Source organism: Echeneis naucrates, chromosome 16 (genome assembly GCF_900963305.1).
Source record: "Echeneis naucrates chromosome 16, fEcheNa1.1, whole genome shotgun sequence".
Taxonomy (NCBI): domain Eukaryota; kingdom Metazoa; phylum Chordata; class Actinopteri; order Carangiformes; family Echeneidae; genus Echeneis; species Echeneis naucrates.
Genome location: NC_042526.1, coordinates 23321430 through 23341106, shown reverse-complemented (window position 1 = coordinate 23341106; position 19677 = coordinate 23321430). Strand labels below are relative to the sequence as shown.

Below are 19677 nucleotides of genomic sequence, written 5' to 3'. Positions count from 1 at the left end.
CGACATCTGCTGGCCAATATTCAACGTAGCATTTGCATGGAACAATAAGTGCAAGGCCTCATGAAAGAGCAGGCACTGTTAATTAACAATTAAGGTTCTGTGGTTCTTCTTCAACATCAACAATATACCTGTATTATGATGTGATTGTGCCACAGTAAAATACTGCACGTAATAAAGATATGCTTTTGCAATAATGGAAAATACTTGTGTAACAACAGTACAAAATGCTGGTGAAGCTGGCAAGGGGGTTTGGAGGGGTTCAAAGATTTTTATTCAAAAACTAGATCATTTCATTTGAGTTTGGCTTTTCTTTGTCACTGCTTCTTTTGGAGAAGACTCTTTCACGGGGCAGTGAACTCAGTATGTATAGTGTTTGAATGCCTATGTGCTAATGTAACTGTATAACTGTATGACTTCATGTGCTAATCTCACCCACACTTCACTCTCCCTGGTTGTCAATCGATGAAACGATCCTCCTAGAGGGATTGTGCCCATTTATAAGCATTGTGGGAGTTTGGAAACCACGCCCTCATTTCAAAACCGCCTCTACACATCACAGACAAACGTGACATAATGAAGCTTCATTAGGGGAGTTTTCAAGTCGTCTGCTTCGAGCATAACATCACCAGTTTGATGACTTTGAGTTTCTTGGAACTGAAAAGCCCTTAAGGATCTTCAAAAAAGTGCAACTGCATTAGATATAATTTTCAGAGAACTATAACCTGCATGAATGAGAACCTTCATAGACAGCTGTAAATATTTATCAAACACAATTTATTATTCAAAGCAGACGATGATCATGCACCTTTAAATTTTGCTGGCAGGATCTTGAAATATAAAGTACTGTAATATCTAGCTGCAGATGCACACTCTTTCAAGACATTTAGCAAATAGGTGGCAATGATGTTTCAGTTCTGTGATTTCAGGTGCTTTCACTGATTTTTGTCTTCATGCTGGATTGATTTTATCCCCATACGGTGAATCTATTCTTTCATCTTTTTTTGAATATCTCACGATAAGATTTCTCAGTGTTGTAGCAGAGTCAAGTTCAGTCTGGTAACTAATTATTTCACTTTCACATGGGATATTTTGTGTAATCTGATGAGACTTAAATTTGTATGATTGTATTTTGCCTCTGACAGTCAATGATAACAAAAAATACATCAAAAAAGAAAGTCAGTGCAAACATTTTTATTGCACCACTGAGTTGCAACAACAGTTCTGTACAAGCAAATTTCCCTTCCAGTAAAATATTTCTGGCATACAATTAAGGGTGAAGTACAAGGAAGCACCAGATCCAACAGACATTATTTCACAGGAACCTGATTCCTGCTCCAAACTGAACGCCATCACATATCCTGCAAAGAGATGAGAGAATCAGATGAAATCAAGGTCAAGAAAGTAAAACTCAGATTACCTCCAGTGCATTTCACACACTGTGGAATCCAAAAGAATCTTGAAAGAAGCTTCTCACAATGCGTGAGAATGATTTGCCTCTTGCCTTTTGCATGACTCAATCTTACTTGTGTTGGAGCAAATGATCTGTGGAGAGTCATTTTTACGGACATTTTTTATATAGATAGTTGTACTTATTTATCCATTATCTATACTTTATCTGTCAGGATGAAGGGGGTTTCACCCTAGGCAGGTCACCAGTCATTTGCAGGCTGAACTATAGTGACAGCCAACCATTCATTCTCACACTCACACTGTCAAGGAATTTAGAGTCACTAATTAATCTAAACTTGAATGGCTTTGGTGTGTTGGAAGAAGTCAGCATAGGAAAAACATGAAAACTCCACTGAGGAAAGTCCTTCTTGCTGTTTGGCAATGACTCACTGCCCAAACATAGCTTTCGGGCCTTACATGACTATGAAGTAAATCTAATCTGTGAAATACTTTATCTTAACTAAGGTTAGTTAACCTACCTGTCTCCACTCTGGACTCCCATGGGAATGCAGTAATTCAGCTCGAGCCTGGCAATGTTTCCCAAACGCAGCACAATGCCCAGTCCGTATGACCAACGGATGCACTCTGCCAGTTTCTTCAAATGTGCTTGTGGCCCCTCACCTGATTAAAAGACAGTGTAACTTAAAGTAGATGGGGAATGTCTGAACAAGCCCATATTTGATTAATTTGAGCTCTAATTTCAATAAATAACACAAGTCCAAGTTTCAAACATGAACCAGATAAAAGAGAGATAAACATTCAAATTTATGAAGTCATACCTCATAAAACTCAGCTATTAATGTCAGTTTCACTCAGCGTGAATCTTTAACTAACTCAATCTGTTTCAAATGGCTCACCATAGTTGAGGTTACATAGATTTCCAGCATTGAGGAAGAAGTGTGTTCTGAAGAGGTCACCAAATCCTCCCCTGCCTGGTCTAAACGGTAGAGGGGTGTAGAGATGAAGGCCTCCAGCCCAGTAGGCCTCTCCTCCCAGGTAGTCCCCTGTCATACCAGTAATACCAGCACACAAGCTTTCAATTAACCAGCAGGTATCATTCTGGTCAGCAAACAGCTCAGCTAAGATAGTATCTCACCTTCACTCTGTGGGCCCATACTATACATGCTGAATCCCCTGATACTGGTGGGACCACCGAGGTAGAACCTGAGAGGACACACAATGTACTACAGTCATGAGCTTTCTGTAAATACGAAGACAACTCCACAGTTCGTGACACTTTCAGCAGTTGGCCTGCTTCTGAGATTTTCAAATTGGGGGGGGCAGCAGGAGCGTTAAACTAAAAGTAAAGAGCGTTAACACGAAAATACTGTGTGGTGAGAGGAGCAGATGTTCTAAAAAAACAAAGCCACACTAATCATTGTAGTTTTTGCCACTAATGCAAACATAGCCAACAGTTATGTGTGATGCAGAGCTCCAGATGAGGTCCTCACACACCAGAGTTCCAATTTGCACAAAAAAAGACAACTAATTCTTCTCTGACTCATTAGTCAAACCTGAATATACGACGACACATATTGTTAGCTTACACTTCCTGATCATTACGTCCATTGTGTCAATCACAAATAAATTCTGAAAAAATATAAACTATAAAACTATTAAAAGTTAGGCTTTTCATAAACCCACAGCTTGCATTTTAAATCCTTCAGTATTGCTGTAACTTAGGGATGGATCTCTCTACATTCAGCATATTTTAAAGATGACATTTTGTAAAAAGAAAAAGAAAAATACATTATCATGCTATCTTGATAGTATCTGAGGGGAAGCCATAGTGTAGGACTTTGAAAACCCTCGGTCAGCTTGATAATGGCAATATGGTGGCAGTGTGCCTTATTTCTGTACCTGTCAGCTATGCTTGTGGGCTTGTCACCAATGGGAAGGAGCAAACCGCCCCACAATGAAGCAGAAAGGACCTGGAGGAGAAATTCAAAGGGTAACCAGAAACTGACCACAGAATTTCATCTTTTAAGTACAAGTACATTTTTAAAAACACACAATTGTATGTCCCATGATTTTAAAAATTTGCTTGTTGGTCATTAAGTGTCGCCACTTTTTTTGGCTATTCACAAAGCCTGTGTATAATAGTAGAGCTCTAAATTTCTATATCCTCTTTTTTTGCATATCCATTGGTGCTGCTTGAGGGGGAATTGTGTCAGATTAAGTCACTTGATAGAAAAGAAGAAACATTAAATGCAGAATCTCACCGAGTCCCAGAAGAGTGATCTATTGAGCTGGATCTCAAAGTCCTCCTTCAGGAAACTGGCATCTCCCCCAGTGTAACCAGCAAGTTCCTAAACCAACACAACATGAGCAAATTCTTTTTCATAGAGCTTTTGAAAAAGCCTGGACTTACGGGTGAACAAACCTGATGGATTTTCAACAGGCCACCTTTCTTGGGAAGGATGGAGGAATTTCTAGTGTCAATGACCATAGCATGCTGAAAAAGAAAATGGCAGTAAAAGGTAAATACCCTTTATCAGAATGTTACCTTGTGGGATATTCTGTGGGGAGGGGGGGTTAACACTCTTCAGAGGGCCCTATGAATCTTAATGTCAATTTCAAATCCTACAATAAAGAAGTAAGCGATACTACCGAAAGTGAGGACTTGAGGGAATGGCCACTCTCCTCCCGGACGGCAAAGGAGGCTGTGCGAGCCAAGCAGCCCAGCTCCCTCCATACTCCCTCCCACTTTAGGGTTTGGCTTGTCTTCCACACAGGGAACTGTGTTGTCCACAAGAGATATGACCCCATTTATTACAGCTCTCATAAAGTAAAGGAGTATAGAACGTACATTGTCTGTTAGCAATGAAAAGTGAATAATGATTTTTTTTTGGAAGTCTTCAAAGCAATTGCAAAAAAAAATAATTGCAGAAAATATGAAATGGAAATACGTATTTACACTGAATTCTGCAGAGACACCTCGATCTGTCTCCCTCAGTGAACTCCATGGAAATTGACCTGTGACTTTGTAAACATTGATTGAGACACTAAAAAGGAAGAAAAAGAGGGAATGTCAGTATCCTATGAAAATCCCTTTTTCACTACAAATATAAAAAGAAATACAGACTCTGTGCCTGGGAAATTAAGCCAGTGTGGATCTAATAACCATCATTGGCACCTCCACCCTTTCACCCCTCACACCTCCTCAGCTCCACCTTCTCCTCAAAATACAATTTCTTTTCATAAAAATGAAAAATAAAACAAAACAGGATGTCAACGGCCAGACCGCAAACTCAAGACTTCAAAGTAGCACTTCACAAACCAAGTGGTATCACCAACTGGGTTCCCACTCCACAGTTTTTGAAATTTTCCCGTGGGCCGTGATTTGGACAGGGCTGGAAATCATTGGCATAGATCAACCAGGCATTTCCTGAATAACCTAATGGCACTCAATAAAAATAAAAAAAAAAAAAACTAACCAAAATAAAGTAATAACTAAATAAAAAAATTCTTCATGGAACTTCCCACTTTCCATACAAAATAAAGAACAGGTCATAAGAGAGAACACAACAGCAGCAATAAAAAAAAAAGAAGATGAATACATAAACAGTACACTGTATACATGTTTTACTAGCAATCATAACCAGTTATATGAAGTACACCATGTGTCTTTTGGTTAGGGGCATGTCAGATATGTCTTCTTGTGTGGCTAGGTTAGGGGAAGCAGGGACCTCAAAACCAGGAATGAAAAGAAGGATCTCCAGAAATATTTTAGACTCTCCTATTAGGGGTGTGACCTCATCTGCCAGACGTCCAACCTTAACCTCTAATATCAAAGGAGCAAACAATAAAAACTAATGGTACAAAAATAAGACTTTGATAAAGACCTTATATAAAGTTGATTGGATTCTGTGAAGAATTGTATTTGATGATATTGTTCATATCTTACTTTCGTTCAAAATGCCCTGGTTGTGGTTTGAAGAAGGACAGGCCATAGGATGTCTCTTTGGTGCCATAGGAGAATTGAAAGGTCAGTTTCTCTGCACGACCAAACACATTAGGTAACTTCAGGCCCAGTACCTACAATCAAAGTTGGTGAGATAGACGTGAAACTGTAATGGCTGTGGCACAATGATATACTCTTTTAAAGTTACTCCAGGGCTGTAAATGGAACATGAACTCCAAAAAGTACACAATCTTAATAGAAGAAATTGTTAAACCAGAATCCTGATGACATTAGGACACAAAAAAAAAACCTGAGAGTCCTTTCAGAAAGTGGATGGTGAAATGAACCGCTATTTTGCTCACCATGCTTCCTTCATTGTTTCCAACCATAGTATTATAGCTCCCGGTCATCCGCCTCAGCTCGGTGACCTCAAAGGTCACATCAAGGCCATTAGGAAGAGCATCTTCACCTTGATAGAATAGCAGAGAGAATTTAAGTTGCATTTTAAAGCATGAGACAGACGACTCCTGTGGTGACAATTTCATTGCTTACCACAGAATATTAATCAATATAATTTGCACATTTATTTGTCAAATATCCTCTGCACATTTTAATGACAAGGCTACCACGACTGAGTGCACCTTGAGAGGTGTCAATAACAACTTCAACTTTTCGGAAGATGCCAAGACGCAGCAGCTTCTGTCGCGCTTCATGGGACTTTCGCATCACCTGCACCACAGATGAAACCATGTGTTGAGATCAGTAAGTGCTTTTCACAAACCGAAGAACCATTCAATTCTACTGTTGTGTACTCATCTACTTACATCGATCAAATTTCTTGCCCGGAAAACATCTGCAATTTCGTAAGTCAAAAATTCTTCATTGGTCCTTCCGAGCCCATCTATGTGCACGCGTTGAACCACAACCTAAAAAAAAAAAAAATACAAATAAAAAAACGGACCACATCAGCAACAGGTACAAGTTTGGGGAAGATAAGACAGGGAGGGAGCTGTGTACTGTAATTTCTGTCTGAAACTAAAAATAAATCTTACATGCTTGTTTTCAAGAACTTCTTGCTTTGGCTCCTGCTCAATCACTGTAGTGTCAATGTCATCTGCCTGGATGCCAAACTCTGGCCCATGCATGGGCAGAGGGTCCAGGCTCTGCAACATAAAATATATTTCTCAGTCAATTAATCAATCAAACTATGTAAAAAATGACAGCCTAGCTATAAATTGACAAAATGTTCCAGCTTTTTTTTATGTTTTTGGGTGACCAACAATCCAATATGGAAAAAATATTCAATTTATTTTGTCATGTAACCCAAAAAAAACAAAAAAACAACAACAACAACACACAAACAAACCAACAAATCCGTGTGAATCTGTAATCAGAGAATGTTTCCCAATTTGTAATGCTTTTATTTAATAATAACATCAACTTTACATTCTAGTTACATTTTGCACTTACCATATAGGTGTTTATACACTTCAGCCATCCATAACACACTAATACACAAAGTTTATGGTTTGAACGCCACTTTTAACCGCTGCAACAACAGCAATGTTCTACAGTCGAATCTCTTTTTGGCCATTCCGCAGAATGAGCGCTGACCAGACAGGACTTTCACTGTGAGCACAGAGGCAGTGCTGGAACATCTCAGTCCGCAGAGCTGTGATGTTTAGCAGTGAAGCTGGAGCTGAATGTACAGTACGGGCCTGCCGTGACAGCGCGAACACACGGAGAGGTCAAAGTCAGAGCTCACACGGCCCTGGGCCGGTCCTTACCCGGGCATGGACGGTGCCCATGCTGAAGTCCACGGGCCGCTGTGCCGGTGAATCTGGAGCAAACGTTGGCTGGAGAAAGACTAACTACTTTAACCTACAAGAAACCAGAGAAAGGCGAGCAGGCTCCCTAAAAGGAGACCGCCATGTCACTTCCTGACCACGCCCACTGCTGCTGCGCGTTCAGCACGTCAACGCTGCAAAATGAGAAACGGTACAACGATTTCACCATTTATAATATTGTTTTGTATTATAATACCTTTAGAGGTGGAATATAATGAAGTATATTCACCTCCATATTGTGCTAGTTAAAAGCACATTTTTTGTTTTCTCATCTCATGATACCTAATACATAACAAGTGATGCGGAAAAAATGCTTTGTTAATGTTTAAACTTTCCAGTTGTAGCCTATTATGAAATTAATACTGAAAACATTTCAGTAATGGTTTATGGGTAACTACTAGAAATTATGATATAAGTAATTTCACATTTTATGGGGATTTCTTACTATCCTATTAATTTAATAATTATATAATGCATCAGATTCAAAATCAAAATCAACAGAATGGTCAGAAGATTCATTAATTATTTCAGTTTCAACCACAAATCCAGCAGGGTTGCGGGCAGAGTAATATATATTTAGCAGAAAAAGAAAGGAAATTTGTGTTTGGCAGATTATTTATTGTAGAAATACTTCTTGGCAATAAATCTTCTAACCTTGGAAAGCCTGTTTATTTCACTTTTAAATGGTGCCACATTTGGAAGGAACATGCATTTGTAGAATGAGCAGCAGAGGTGAGTATGGGGGTTATGCCCATGAAAAATTTGTCAAATCTTCTCTGCCAATGCTAAACAGCTTATTCTGCCATTGACTCTTGTTTGGCGTTTGATGGATTGGATGATTGAAGTTTGAAGAAACAAAACACATTGCCAATTTAACTATTTATTCATTTAACAGGAGCCTCAGTAGCGTGTGGAAGAAGCATACACAGCCACAACAGCCTGGCAGCTCCCCCTCATGCTGGTCACCAGCCTGGTCACACACAGCTGTGGGATGGCATCCCATTCTTCAACCATCAGTCGACGTGATTGTGTTGGTCACTCGGCACGGACAGCACGCCTAAACTGATCCCACAAGTGTTCAGTGGGGTTGAGGTTAGGACTGCTGGCAGCTCCACTCCCAAATTCTGGAGGTAGTCTCTGAAAAACCGCTCTGTGGGGGCAAGCGTTGTCATCTTGGAGGATGAATTTGGTCCCAGACTCTGAGATATGGGATTGCCACTAGGTGCAGAATCTCATGTTCATATCTCTCTGCATTGCAGATTCCTCCAATGATGATAAACCTCGTTATTCCAGCAGGGGAGATGCAGCCCCATGCATTCACACTGCCCCCACCATACAGCAGAATAAGCTGTCGGGCACTGGCAGAGCAGTTTTGGCAAATTTTAAATGGGCACAACCTCCATATTCAGCTCTGCTGCTCATCCCACAAATGCTTGTTCTTTACAAATATGGCACCATTTAAAAGGGAAATAAACAGGCTTTCCAACCGTATAAGATTTATTGCCAAGAAGCATTGTTAGAACAAAGAAATAATCTACCAAACACATATTTCTTACTTGTTGTGCTAATCATTAGTTGTAATAGTAAAAAAGTAGAAGCTGCACTCCATCAAACAAACTCTGGCTGGTATTCATAACATTTCTGTCAAAAATCAATGAAGTAAAATGTCTTTTTTTTTTTTTTTAATATTAAACAAATGACCAGATAGATAGTAAAAAAAATATGATAATATAGATAATGATATAAATATAAAAAGAATAAAGTAAAAGACACTTGTGCTTTTCCACACTTTACATTTAATTACTTTATTATCCATTAATAATTACCATTACTATGCAGTGTGACTGTAGTCATGGCTTACGCTTTGGATTTGCACAAGGTCATTCTGAGGAACAACCCAACATAAGCAAACCAATAACAACAGTGGAGGAAAAAACAAAGTCACAGTTATTCATATGTTGCTGAGCATCTCTGCAGGCCATTTATCCTGAAACAACAAAATGACAAACAAGCTGATGTCTTTTAATGATTAATTAAAAAACCTTGAGAACATTTTACATATATATATATATTTTTTTACAAACCACCCTTACGCTTCTGTTTTGAAAGTCTCATGGGATATTCTGTCTTCATTTGCACCTTCAGGACAGTCATTGATGTTTTTTATGCCCAGAGTGGTCAGAGCTGTGGGGGGAAAAAACTCTTGAGTTTATTAGTAGACACATCTCTGATAATCTTACATTAGTTGTGGGCTATCAAGTGATAAGTGAATGAATTAAAAGTAGCTATAGGTACGTAAGTATAACTAATGATATAAAGACAGGAAGACTGAAAACATGTTTGAAAAATTATGCATGATTTTTTTCCCTTGGTAACCTCGCAATAATTTAGCAAATATAAATGCCAATAATAGATTTCCTTGAGTGTGTGCCCAGGAAAGCCTAAAAGTGTGCATTTCCTCTGCTCACCACATTTATATTGTGCAAAAGTGATGTGTTTTTGATTAGTAGGGTCCATAATCCCGAAGATTGCATCCAGGTTGGAGTTGTTGAACAGATTTGGCCCTTTTGTACCACTCTGTTGAGAAATCTTCAGCTGTTCCAGATGCTCAATAAGAAACTCTCTGGGTTTCTCTAAATAAAAGAAAGCAATCACAATGCATCGGTAAAACACTGATAGAATAATTTAATAATAAAGGTTAATTCATTGCACGCTACTGTGCTTAGCAAAAGTAAGATGCAGAGGAAAAGCAATCATAAAAACTGCCATGAACAATAACTGGTGAAAATACAGCATGTAAATTTATAAATAAGAATATGACAGATCGATTCCAGCACACTTAGAGTTAAATCGGGAAGATGTTTGACTGGAAACTAAGTAGAAGCTAAGTAGAAGCTAAGTAACTAGCCATCTGTGTATTCATCTGTAAACTGGGCGCCATTGCTCTGCTCGGTATTAGTAAAAGCCTAGCGTTTAAAGCTGTTTTTAGGCTGTTGCTTTGAAAATGGAGTGAACAGCTCTAACCAGGTCTGTAGAAGAAGAGCATACTCGTCAAGTTGTCCATGAGCTCTATGATTTTGTGCTTTTTCAGATAATCGAGGGCGCCTTTCTCCCTCTGCGTCGCCATCTTGTCCACCCCACTGTTGTTTAAACCCGTTGCTAAGATACGCCACAGTTCGTTTCTCCGCCTGCAGGTTGAGGCACTCGCGCACACTCGTGCTTCGTGATGTCAGTTTATCGTTTGATATTGATGCATAAAATCTTTGGGCAATTAAAACTTGTATGGACAATCTTTTGGTTGATTTGATGTTGTTCTCTGGAATGGTGCTCTTGAACATTGATGCAACGGTCGACGTTGGGAATTTTATTATTATTATATAACAGTTTTATCTCTTAAAATGTGGCGGAGATTGTTGCTTAGCTTACATTTTAATGACCTTCATTTGGACTGCATTTTGTAATTAATTCCCAACTACTCAAATTGAATTTCCGTTGCTTCAGAGAAATTCAGTCCGGCACATGAAACATTATTTCCTGGGTTGTGTGTTCTTCTGGAAAATGTTTGAATGCATTGTGTTGGTTTCACTCAGAGGCTGTTACCTTTCGCATTTACAACGGAAGCGTGCTATTCACTTGTTTAGGCTTAAATCTATTTTGTTGGGTTTAATTGGCCAAACTCAATTTAATAGACTACCTTGGGAAAGAATATACTGTGTACCAAAATGAGATTACCAAAGAAAATTATTAGGAGGTATTTTATTCTTGACAATTTCTCTGTTACTGTACGTACTGTCTAAAGTTTCCTTTGTGTCAATGACTTGGCACTGCATTCAGACTGCCCTATTCAGTATTTATGAGAAAAAAACTATTAAATAAAGCTTTTAGACAGTAATATAACGCAGTAAGCAGATTCATCTCAGTATTTAAAAATAGCGCAGCTTGTAGCCACCCATAACTGAAGATTGGTCTATAGATAATTAATAATTGACAATGTAGTACAACATAGCTATATCTTCATTGAAAAAGCTGTTGACACTACTTATTAAGAAGAGGACTTAGCATTTGACTAATCATGATTGTTGAGGATGCAAGTTAGCGAATATATCTGGATGGAATGTTTACCACAAAATACTGACAAAACTTTATTTTGATAGTTTTATTAAAAATGTCTGGTTGGTCAAAACCATGAACTGCCTGAAAGCTTAGGCACAGTTTGTGTTTGTTTATAAAGCATTTTCTCACTCTTTTATAACCCTTTCCCCATTCAAAAAGGATGAAAAAATGAGTTGACAATAGATAATAACAACTTGTCATATAACAAAAAAAATTAATTAAATAAAAATCCTATTTTAGGTAAGATCCTTGGCCAAGACAGCCAAACACCAATGATATTTTCCCCTCTTGTTTGTTCAATTAAAAGAACACATCAAACACAGAAGACCTCCATTTGCAAAATCTTCCAGAAAATACTCTGCTTCCAGGTATTTTTCAGCCTCTTGCTGTTGTCAAAAACCAAACAGTATCTGACAGATGATGTGTATCACAATGATGTGTATATCAGTCCACCTTTTGCTGAGCTTTAAACTGCTTGAATGCAGCAGCCGCTTCTTCTCTGATTTTATAACCTTGTAGTTCTGTCTGAAGCTCCCCAGGCTTTGGCGGAATCTCTGGTATACTCTGAAAGAGCAACAAGCACTGTTATAGACATACTATAAACAACCTATTAGGTCAGATAGTGTACTTTTTTTACACAAGGTATTTGGATCATTAGTTGTAATATAACAGTAATGTCACATATTTTCAGAAACACTGAAAGTAATTCTGGCCAACTCAGACGTCCCGGGACTCACCCCAAGCGAAATGCTTTAAAACTTGAAATGTTTTCTTGTGAGGGGCAGCTGATCAGAGGTGCATCACTGTACATCCTACTGTACATCTTGCCAGTTAATTTCACAGCTGTCCTACACCATACACTACATGCCATATAATAACAGTAGCAGCACACTGACATTCTGCAATGTGCTGCTGCAGAAATCCTTTTGCAATCTGCATTTTATTTTTCAGAAAAATGACTATTACACTAGCTTCAAGAAATACCAATATTACAAAATATTATTGTTGACTTCATTCGCAAAGCATCTACATAGCACAAACTCCCCAATGTGGGAAACAAGGTTATTTTGTCCCTCACCAGATCAGGTAGATAGTACTGATGGACAACTTGAGCTCCTGCAAACATCGACAGTATACTGGCTCCAAACATCCTCATGTACCGAGACCAAGACACCCCAGCTGGCATCTTCACCGAATTCCTCAAGCTGAAAGAAGTGAAGGGCATTAGTTAATAAACCAGGAGTGTCTGCCCGACAGGCAAGTTGTCTTTGTCGGGTTTCCTTTTTGATTTGGTGCCAGATGAAACCTGATGTCAAAACCCTTTAATGTTCAATCGAAAGAGTTTGGGTAATTTGACAGCTGCCCTACACCATACACTATATTTCATATAATAAAAGTAGCAGCACACTGACGTGCTGCTATTACAGCCCACCTGCACAGTAGATACGTCCACTGACAGTCAGGCTAACAGCTATTGCTAGCCTAATTAAACATTTACTAGTAATACAAGTATGAAAAACAAACAAAACAGACAGGGCCCTAGATTTACACTGTCATGAAGTGACACTGAATATTTCTTACCTTGTTTATTTCCCTGTCAGTCACGCAAACAGCCGCAAACTTTAGCTGGTCTACATCGTGTTTCATCGAAAGTCATGCAGGTCAGGCTGTTTAGCTAACGCAAACTTAGTGTGAGCTGGGAAGAGCTCTCACTCCGCTCCTATTCACGGATACCACAAGCGTGTAAAATCCGTTTACCATCGCAGTTTATACATTTGTGGGTTCGCTTTTGTGAATTTGTGGGTCAGAGCAGGTTGTGTTTGTGATCGCAGTTTTAAGTTTCAATGGTTTAAAGAAGAAACGGTAATACTTACCTTCCGTTTACTGCTGTCAGAATGTCGTGAATGTGTATGGCATACCCTAAAGCCCAGCCTCAGGCAGCAGTTAGCGGGTGCTGACCCGGGTATAAATCAAAATGAGTGTCTAAATGCGGGCTTTTTGTTATTTTTTGTAGATTTTGGAGTTGTCATATTTTTACTGTAGAGTGATGCGCTTTATCAAACCACGCCATCTTTGGTTGCGTTCTTCTTCTACGATGTAAAACCTTGATGGCGCTTCCAAACACGACCGCGCTGACGCTAACTAGCGTTAGCTCGTACGGGTTATTCATTACAGACAGCCCAGGAGTGGATTTTTTAATGTTCACTAAAAAAAATACAACATCTGCTGATTTCCCTCGCGGCTATCAGCTGATAGTCACAACAATTTAGTTGCGTGATTAAGGTAAACATCCACCTCCCGACCAACAGGCGGCGGTAAAGTAAGCGGGGTTAGCGGAAACGTCGACCGTTTAAATGGTCTTTGTTTTGGGATCGTACCCAGCCCCGTCTCCTTATCTGACACCTAAAGAACAAAATGTATGACAGGTAGGTTAGTTTCCTCACATATCTTCATGTTTGGTTAACGTACCGGTCATTCGTGGTTCCTCCGCAGCTGTAGGACTGTGGTTAGCTGACTGTCAGTCAAACCCTCCACCTCCCTGTCCTCCTCTTTGTGCCGGCTGTGTACTGCTTGTGCTTTAATCTCCACACAGCCAACCCACGTTTCCAGTCCGTTTCAATGTATCTCACAGCGCAATAAGTGTTAATGTATTCAAATAAATCAACAGTTAAGATGGAGGAAAACCAGTACACATCATTGACGGTTCCCACGGATTATTTTCAGCAGTGGTGAGTTGGTGTTGGAGGTGGCAGGTCCTGGTTCTTCATTTTCATGCATGAGATGGGGGAAATAGATATCATTTGACAAACATCATACACGTATTCGTGTACGTTGAACTTGGGCTTGTAGCAAGTGATTCATTGTAAGTGCAATAATTAATTCATGGAAAGAAAGGTTACTAAAATTGGACTAATTGCCTATAGCAGAGTTACAATTCAGATGTAATTTCCGGTTTCCATATTGACTCAATATCAGGGCTTTGTTAAGAAGATCTACATCTTTGTAAAAATTTGTAACAATCAATTGATTCATTAATCTTCATTAATCTTTTTTTGTTGTTGTTTTTTGGTGTTTTTTTTTTTTTTTTTCATGAGTAAAGCGTTAATGCAGAATACCAGAAGCAGTTCACTCAGTCTTTTGCTGTGTAGGAAATTTTCCTATTTGGCTCAGACACATTAAAATGGATAGTATATAACACCATCACTTGCTGCAGGCTTCATAAATGCTCCCACGGTGGCTCTTTCTAAGTTTGCCAACTGTAAAGTGAACTCATTACGTGTTTGACTCAGCTTCATATCAATCGCAGTTAGTGTTTTTCAAGTCCTATTGTTTGTATGTCTCCATTCCATTCTATACAAAATTCTACTGACATGAACAATAGATTAAGTGTTAAAAAGTCCCATGAGTGAATATCACAAGGATAAGGGCAAAGTTATGTATGCAAAACATATCTGCTGCAAAGGTATAGTGAATGTAATGCAGAAAATACAAACAGATCTTCATTTCTGCATGTATGCTTGTAAGTATTCTGTCTTGTAAGTTTTCCTCACCTCCTACTTCTTCACACAACACATCAAACATCAGACATCTTGATGTATCCGGTTTCATTTTCGGCTTTTGCTCATTTTCCTCCCCCTTTACTCTTTAAGCTTCTTCCTCCTCCACTCCTCTTTTCTCACACACCCTCTTCTTTCCTAGGTATCAGTCCAGCCAGCAGCACCCTGAGGCACAGCATGTGATGTCATATCACAACATGGGCCATTGCACAGAAGATCCCAGAGATGAACCTGTTATGACTGAGCTATCAGTCCACAGGGAGCCACCTCTTTATCAGGAACCTTTTTACCAAAACTGCCACGCAGCACAAAATCACTACCAGGAGCCAATATACCAGCAGAACATCGGGGAGCAGCAGCCGCCACCGCCGCCACAGCAGCAGCAGCAGCAGCAGCAGCAGCAGCAGCATCTTGGAATCCTGCACCATGCACACCACCCTCAGCATCAACATAAAATACAGCAGCATGAGCCGGGTGTCCAGCATCAAACTCATTCTGCTGGTCCACCTCCAGGTATCTGGATGTTATTGATCCAACTTTCACCCACACCACAAATGTGATATCATAAGTTTTCTGTAGGCATAATTACGCAATTGTGTAGAAGTCATTCAAATCTTCTCATTCTTGAAATAATTTTTCCTGTTTTTTACTGAAAGGGCAAGACAGTTCCAGATGTAACTTGTGCCGCTAGACGTCTCTCAAACATAACAACCACAAGAGACTTTTTATGACAGAGTGAAATTGCATTATTAGAATCATGCGAGTCATTGTCTTTATCACTATTGTCAGCTCTGGCTTAGATTTCTTCAGTGCTAGTCCAGGCAGTTTTTTAACAGCACAGACAAACGGACAAAATGATAATTACTGGTAAAAAACACAGAATGAAGCAACTTACGACTTATATTGGCAGTATTTTCACCTTTGTTCTTCCAAATTAAATTCTTGTGAATTCACCAATTGTCCTTGTCAAAACTCAAAAACGCCTTCCTCTCTGTCCCAGTGGTGACACCAAAGAAGAAAAAGAGAGGCCGTCCTCCTAAACATCAGGCAGAAGAGGGTGAGACGCATGAGGAGGAGGATGAGGCTGAGGCTGCCAAGAAGGCCAAAAGGGTTCTTAACCGCTTCAACGGCATGTCAGTGGCTGAGGTCATGGCCAAAACCCTGCCAGATGTTATTACCTACAATCTTGACATTTTGATAGTGAGTTATTCTCTGGGTATTGTCTATTTGACTAATTACTCAGTTTGTACAGGAAAACCACTGTATTTCATTTGAAAATACTTGACACACAGTGTTCCTATAGTGTAAGATTTCAGCAAGATAAAAAATGTAGTTTTTAGGTCTGTTGTCATGGTAACCCCATTCATATTTCTCCTCAGATTGGAATTAACCCAGGACTATTGTCAGCCTTCAAAGGACATCATTACCCAAACCCAGGAAACCATTTCTGTATGTTGAAATTCAATTTCATTACTGACTGCAGGGAATACATGCCAGTATTCACTCCCCCCTCTGTTGGAAACAGCAATGGGTCCATCATTACAACTAATTGCAATGCAGCTCAGATTTGCTCAAACTCATCATTTCAAATGCAAGATAAAATCCACAGGCCTCCAGAGATACCGGGATAAGGATGTGACATAACTGAACTCTGTAGCTTTAAATCCAATGAATCAGTGCAGCCATGAAAAATGGTGTCTTGGGTTTGAACAGTTCACTCTGTATAAATGAGGTAGCTTCATTTATTCACTGGAACACGCAGAAAATAGGGTGCACTGTATAGATACACCATTTTACAATGATTAAAACAACTTTCGTTCTACTTTTACACTTTAAGAGGTCAGCAAAGGGCAATACCAACATTTAAGGGCCAATATAAAATGAATGAAAGCCTAGAACAGATTTTGCCACATTGTTTTTTGAAATAACAAGTGGCTAAGATCATTTATCAGTTATCAGATTTTGCCTTCTTTTCAATCACTTATCTTTTACCTGTCTAATTTTCTGATTCACTGCATATTCAACACCTGAATGTTCAACTATTTAGTTGTTTAAAAAATCTTATCCTTGCTCCATAGCACTTCATAAGATAAAATGTCATGCTTTTATTCTATGCAGGGAAATGCCTGTTTCTCTCCGGTCTGACTGATCAGCAACTCAACTATATGCATGACCAGAGCCTGCCGGAGAAATACAGCATCGGCTTCACCAATATGGTGGAGAGGACCACACCTGGCAGCAAAGACCTTTCCAGGTGAGGAAAAAATGTATATGCACTTATGATTCAGACCTAGTTCAGCAAGACAAAATTCTAAGATCATCAGCAGCAAGAATGTGATACTTCAAAAAAATCATTAAAAAGATTTTCATGGTTCTCTGTTTTTGCTCCAGTAAAGAGATTCGTGAAGGAGGTCGACAGTTACTTGACAAGCTGCAGAAGTACAAGCCATTAATAGCAGCATTTAATGGCAAAGGTAAAATTGTTGACACCTGAAACTTGCTCATGTCAACTGTAATCTTTATCGTGGTGTATTGATAAAGTTGTAAATAAATGTAATGATGTACTGATTTGTTTATATTGTCATAATTTTAACAGGTATTTATGAAATATTCTGCAAAGAAACCTTTGGCGTAAAGGCAAAGAATCTGGAGTTTGGTCTGCAGCCCTACAAAATCCCAGAAACTGAAACAGTATGGAGTGGCATTATTTTGAAATGTTACCCTGAAGATTCTCAACAATACAAGCAGCAGTCTTCACAGCATGCTTCTTTTCACTAGGTGTGCTACTTGATGCCCTCATCGAGTCCTCGCTGTGCCCAGTTTCCACGTGCACAGGATAAGGTGCATTTCTACATCAAACTGAAGGAATTGAGAGACCAGATGAAAGGTTTGGTCCCCAGCCACGAGGTGGTGGAAACAGAGTACTCCTTCGATCTGCAGCTGGCTAAAGGTGGTTATGATTTTCTGAAATATAAGTTGAGTCTATCTTTGTCATTGTCACAGACACATTTCTCAACTCCATTCTGATGATTTTGTTCTGCAGAGGATGCCAAGAGGATTGCAATCAAAGAAGAGCAGGTGGATCCAGAGTATGAAAGCTGCAGTGGTCTCCCCAATGAAGTGAAGCAAAGCAGCAACATCACCGACTAAAACAAATTAAGGAGAGGAGAGAACCTAGACCTGCCTACTGTAGCACAAAGGTAGTGGAATTACAATATAGTTCTCCTTCAGTCCAGCAAAATTTGCAGTATGATGAATATCATGAAAAAAAAAATTCCTGATTTCATATGATTTAACTGGAACAATGTCTCCAAACCAATGTGGTTACCTCTGATGGAAGAGGTATTCAGAACTTAATTTTGAAATCATTTACTGTGATTTATGTAAATATTATCAGCTAAATGTTCTTAAGTATAAAAGTCTTCATTGCGCAGCCAAAGTTTGTTCTATCAGGACCAGATTTAAAAGTGAAGAACCCCACGTTTATATTAAAGCTGAATGTCTTTTGAACGTCTTTTTGAATGTGTAGCATCAAAGTAAGCGGTAACTATAGCTGTCTGAATTTGTTTGAAGACCAAAAAAAAGAATCTGAATTTTACTAAAGTACAGTACGTGAGGAAACGTACCTGGTCACTTTCCAACACTGCGGCTGATATTTATCTTTATCTAAAATGAGGTAAACATTAGTTAGCTGTCAATACTGACAAGACATATCTTTGGGTGCTATATTTTGGTGAATGACTACAATTCCAAAGTTTTTTGTGATGCACAGGTGGTTTGTTTAAAGTGTAATGCATCTTTATCTTGCAGAAATGGACATCGTAGGCCAGGCAGCAAAGAGCATGGTACAAAATCTGCTGCAACTGTTCACCCAGCAGATACTAGCCATACTGGCAACAAGATGTATCAGTGAGAGAAGGAAACCCACTGATAACACCACAAAAGAAGAGGAGTCACACTGTTCCTGAGCCATCACAAAACACACAGAACAGTTACATTTTCTAACTCCCAAACAGACTGTGCATGTTTTTTGGTGTTATTTTTTAGCACTATTTATTAAATTTTATAAGGTATGTGTCCAGTGAGTTATTTTTGTATTTGGAAAGAATGACATTTTATGATTTATCAGCTGTATAAATAGGTAATTGTACTCTGGAATTTCTTATCTATAAGCACAGAGTTATTAAATCTCTTCTAAAGCTGTAGTGTTTACTGTGTGATTGTTTAAGTCTTCCATGGAAATCTATAATTCTGTACATAACCCATAATATAAGGAAGCACGCACAGAACCAAGCCACCAGAAACACAGACTGCTTTGTCTTGAGTAATTTTGATAATGAAATGTTCACTTTCCCAGCAGCCCTGTGATCAGTCAACTCATAGTTTAAACTAAGTATTTAACTGGGGATGGATATGGCTAGAAAGAAAACGTTACATCAGAATTGCTATCGTACACAATTTCTTTTTAAATATTCACGCTAAACTGAACTATTGCTTTATTTCAACCAAAGCACAGTCTGAGACTCTTTGAATATTTTATTAAAATTCATATTGTTCTTGTTTAGAGCGTTCAACCAAAGTACACTGAAAGCTCCCTCCTCCTTTTCATCTTCTACCAAGAGCATACACATAATAAAAGCACTAACTGATTGTTAATGTTTGGCCAACTCTTAAGTAGTCTGAAGGAAACCCTAAAGGACAGATTCAGTTGTTCTGAACCTTTAAATGAGATTTCATTGTGCATTAAGTCTTCTCTCTTAAAAAAATAAGTTTGTTAATAAATAGGTCCCCAGAGTATGGCCATTAT

General features: G+C 38.9%; 4 protein-coding genes across 9 annotated transcripts; 1 reads left to right on the top strand and 3 right to left on the bottom strand.

The window, feature by feature from the left end:
• Nucleotides 1–1175: 1175 nt before the first annotated feature.
• On the bottom strand, nt 1176–7290 carry samm50 (SAMM50 sorting and assembly machinery component). Its single transcript, XM_029522987.1, has 15 exons — nt 7141–7290; nt 6406–6516; nt 6178–6279; nt 5995–6082; nt 5716–5822; nt 5357–5487; nt 4367–4454; nt 4060–4188; nt 3833–3904; nt 3672–3758; nt 3310–3380; nt 2546–2613; nt 2307–2453; nt 1929–2070; nt 1176–1358 (listed from the first exon to the last, which is right to left on the bottom strand). The coding sequence occupies exons 1-15, from the start codon at nt 7159–7161 to the stop codon at nt 1313–1315; spliced, it is 1410 nt and encodes a 469-aa protein (XP_029378847.1). The 5' UTR covers nt 7162–7290; the 3' UTR covers nt 1176–1312.
• A 1683-nt stretch (nt 7291–8973) lies between these two features.
• Nucleotides 8974–10813, bottom strand: efcab10 (EF-hand calcium binding domain 10). 2 transcript variants are annotated; one of them, XM_029523606.1, is made up of 4 exons: nt 10225–10813; nt 9669–9833; nt 9294–9384; nt 8974–9187 (listed from the first exon to the last, which is right to left on the bottom strand). In XM_029523606.1, exons 1-4 carry the CDS (start codon nt 10325–10327, stop codon nt 9148–9150), a joined length of 399 nt encoding a protein of 132 aa, XP_029379466.1. In that variant the 5' UTR covers nt 10328–10813; the 3' UTR covers nt 8974–9147. The 2 variants fall into 2 exon arrangements, with proteins under 2 accessions (XP_029379466.1, XP_029379467.1); XM_029523607.1 differs by having other exon boundaries at nt 10249–10813.
• Nucleotides 10814–11341: 528 nt separating this feature from the next.
• uqcc6 (ubiquinol-cytochrome c reductase complex assembly factor 6) lies at nt 11342–13418 on the bottom strand. Of its 2 annotated transcripts, none has more exons than XM_029522949.1 (3): nt 13188–13418; nt 12392–12518; nt 11342–11877 (listed from the first exon to the last, which is right to left on the bottom strand). In XM_029522949.1, exons 2-3 carry the CDS (start codon nt 12497–12499, stop codon nt 11758–11760), a joined length of 228 nt encoding a protein of 75 aa, XP_029378809.1. In that variant the 5' UTR covers nt 12500–12518; nt 13188–13418; the 3' UTR covers nt 11342–11757. The 2 variants fall into 2 exon arrangements, with proteins under 2 accessions (XP_029378809.1, XP_029378808.1); XM_029522948.1 differs by lacking the exon at nt 13188–13418 and adding an exon at nt 12895–12998.
• A 98-nt stretch (nt 13419–13516) lies between these two features.
• On the top strand, nt 13517–19064 carry LOC115056480 (G/T mismatch-specific thymine DNA glycosylase-like). 4 transcript variants are annotated; one of them, XM_029522946.1, is made up of 10 exons: nt 13517–13739; nt 15013–15383; nt 15871–16070; nt 16250–16319; nt 16989–17124; nt 17262–17344; nt 17467–17561; nt 17649–17820; nt 17914–18070; nt 18681–19064. In XM_029522946.1, exons 1-9 carry the CDS (start codon nt 13729–13731, stop codon nt 18018–18020), a joined length of 1245 nt encoding a protein of 414 aa, XP_029378806.1. In that variant the 5' UTR covers nt 13517–13728; the 3' UTR covers nt 18021–18070; nt 18681–19064. The 4 variants fall into 4 exon arrangements, with proteins under 4 accessions (XP_029378806.1, XP_029378807.1, XP_029378805.1 ...); XM_029522947.1 differs by having other exon boundaries at nt 13639–13730; XM_029522945.1 differs by having other exon boundaries at nt 13687–13739; nt 14964–15383.
• Nucleotides 19065–19677: the final 613 nt, after the last annotated feature.

Excerpts from the sequence above, each read along its gene's own strand:
- uqcc6 (XM_029522949.1), bottom strand. The coding sequence starts at position 12,499 with ATGCCAGCTGGGGTGTCTTGGTCTCGGTACATGAGGATGTTTGGAGCC. Across the intron at positions 11,878-12,391 it reads AGTACTATCTACCTGATCTG|AGTATACCAGAGATTCCGCC; the intron begins GTGAGGGACAAA and ends TTGCTCTTTCAG.
- samm50 (XM_029522987.1), bottom strand. The coding sequence starts at position 7,161 with ATGGGCACCGTCCATGCCCGG. Across the intron at positions 6,083-6,177 it reads GGGCAAGAAATTTGATCGAT|GTGATGCGAAAGTCCCATGA; the intron begins GTAAGTAGATGA and ends TCTGTGGTGCAG. Across the intron at positions 2,071-2,306 it reads TCTATGTAACCTCAACTATG|GTGAGGGGCCACAAGCACAT; the intron begins GTGAGCCATTTG and ends TCTTTTAATCAG.
- LOC115056480 (XM_029522944.1), top strand. The coding sequence starts at position 13,960 with ATGTATTCAAATAAATCAACAGTTAAGATGGAGGAAAACCAGTACACA. Across the intron at positions 15,384-15,870 it reads TTCTGCTGGTCCACCTCCAG|TGGTGACACCAAAGAAGAAA; the intron begins GTATCTGGATGT and ends TCTCTGTCCCAG. Across the intron at positions 17,821-17,913 it reads CGATCTGCAGCTGGCTAAAG|AGGATGCCAAGAGGATTGCA; the intron begins GTGGTTATGATT and ends TTTGTTCTGCAG.
- efcab10 (XM_029523606.1), bottom strand. The coding sequence starts at position 10,327 with ATGGCGACGCAGAGGGAGAAAGGCGCCCTCGATTATCTGAAAAAGCAC. Across the intron at positions 9,834-10,224 it reads GCTCTTCTTCTACAGACCTG|AGAAACCCAGAGAGTTTCTT; the intron begins GTTAGAGCTGTT and ends TCTTTTATTTAG. Across the intron at positions 9,188-9,293 it reads GAGACTTTCAAAACAGAAGC|GATAAATGGCCTGCAGAGAT; the intron begins GTAAGGGTGGTT and ends TTGTTGTTTCAG.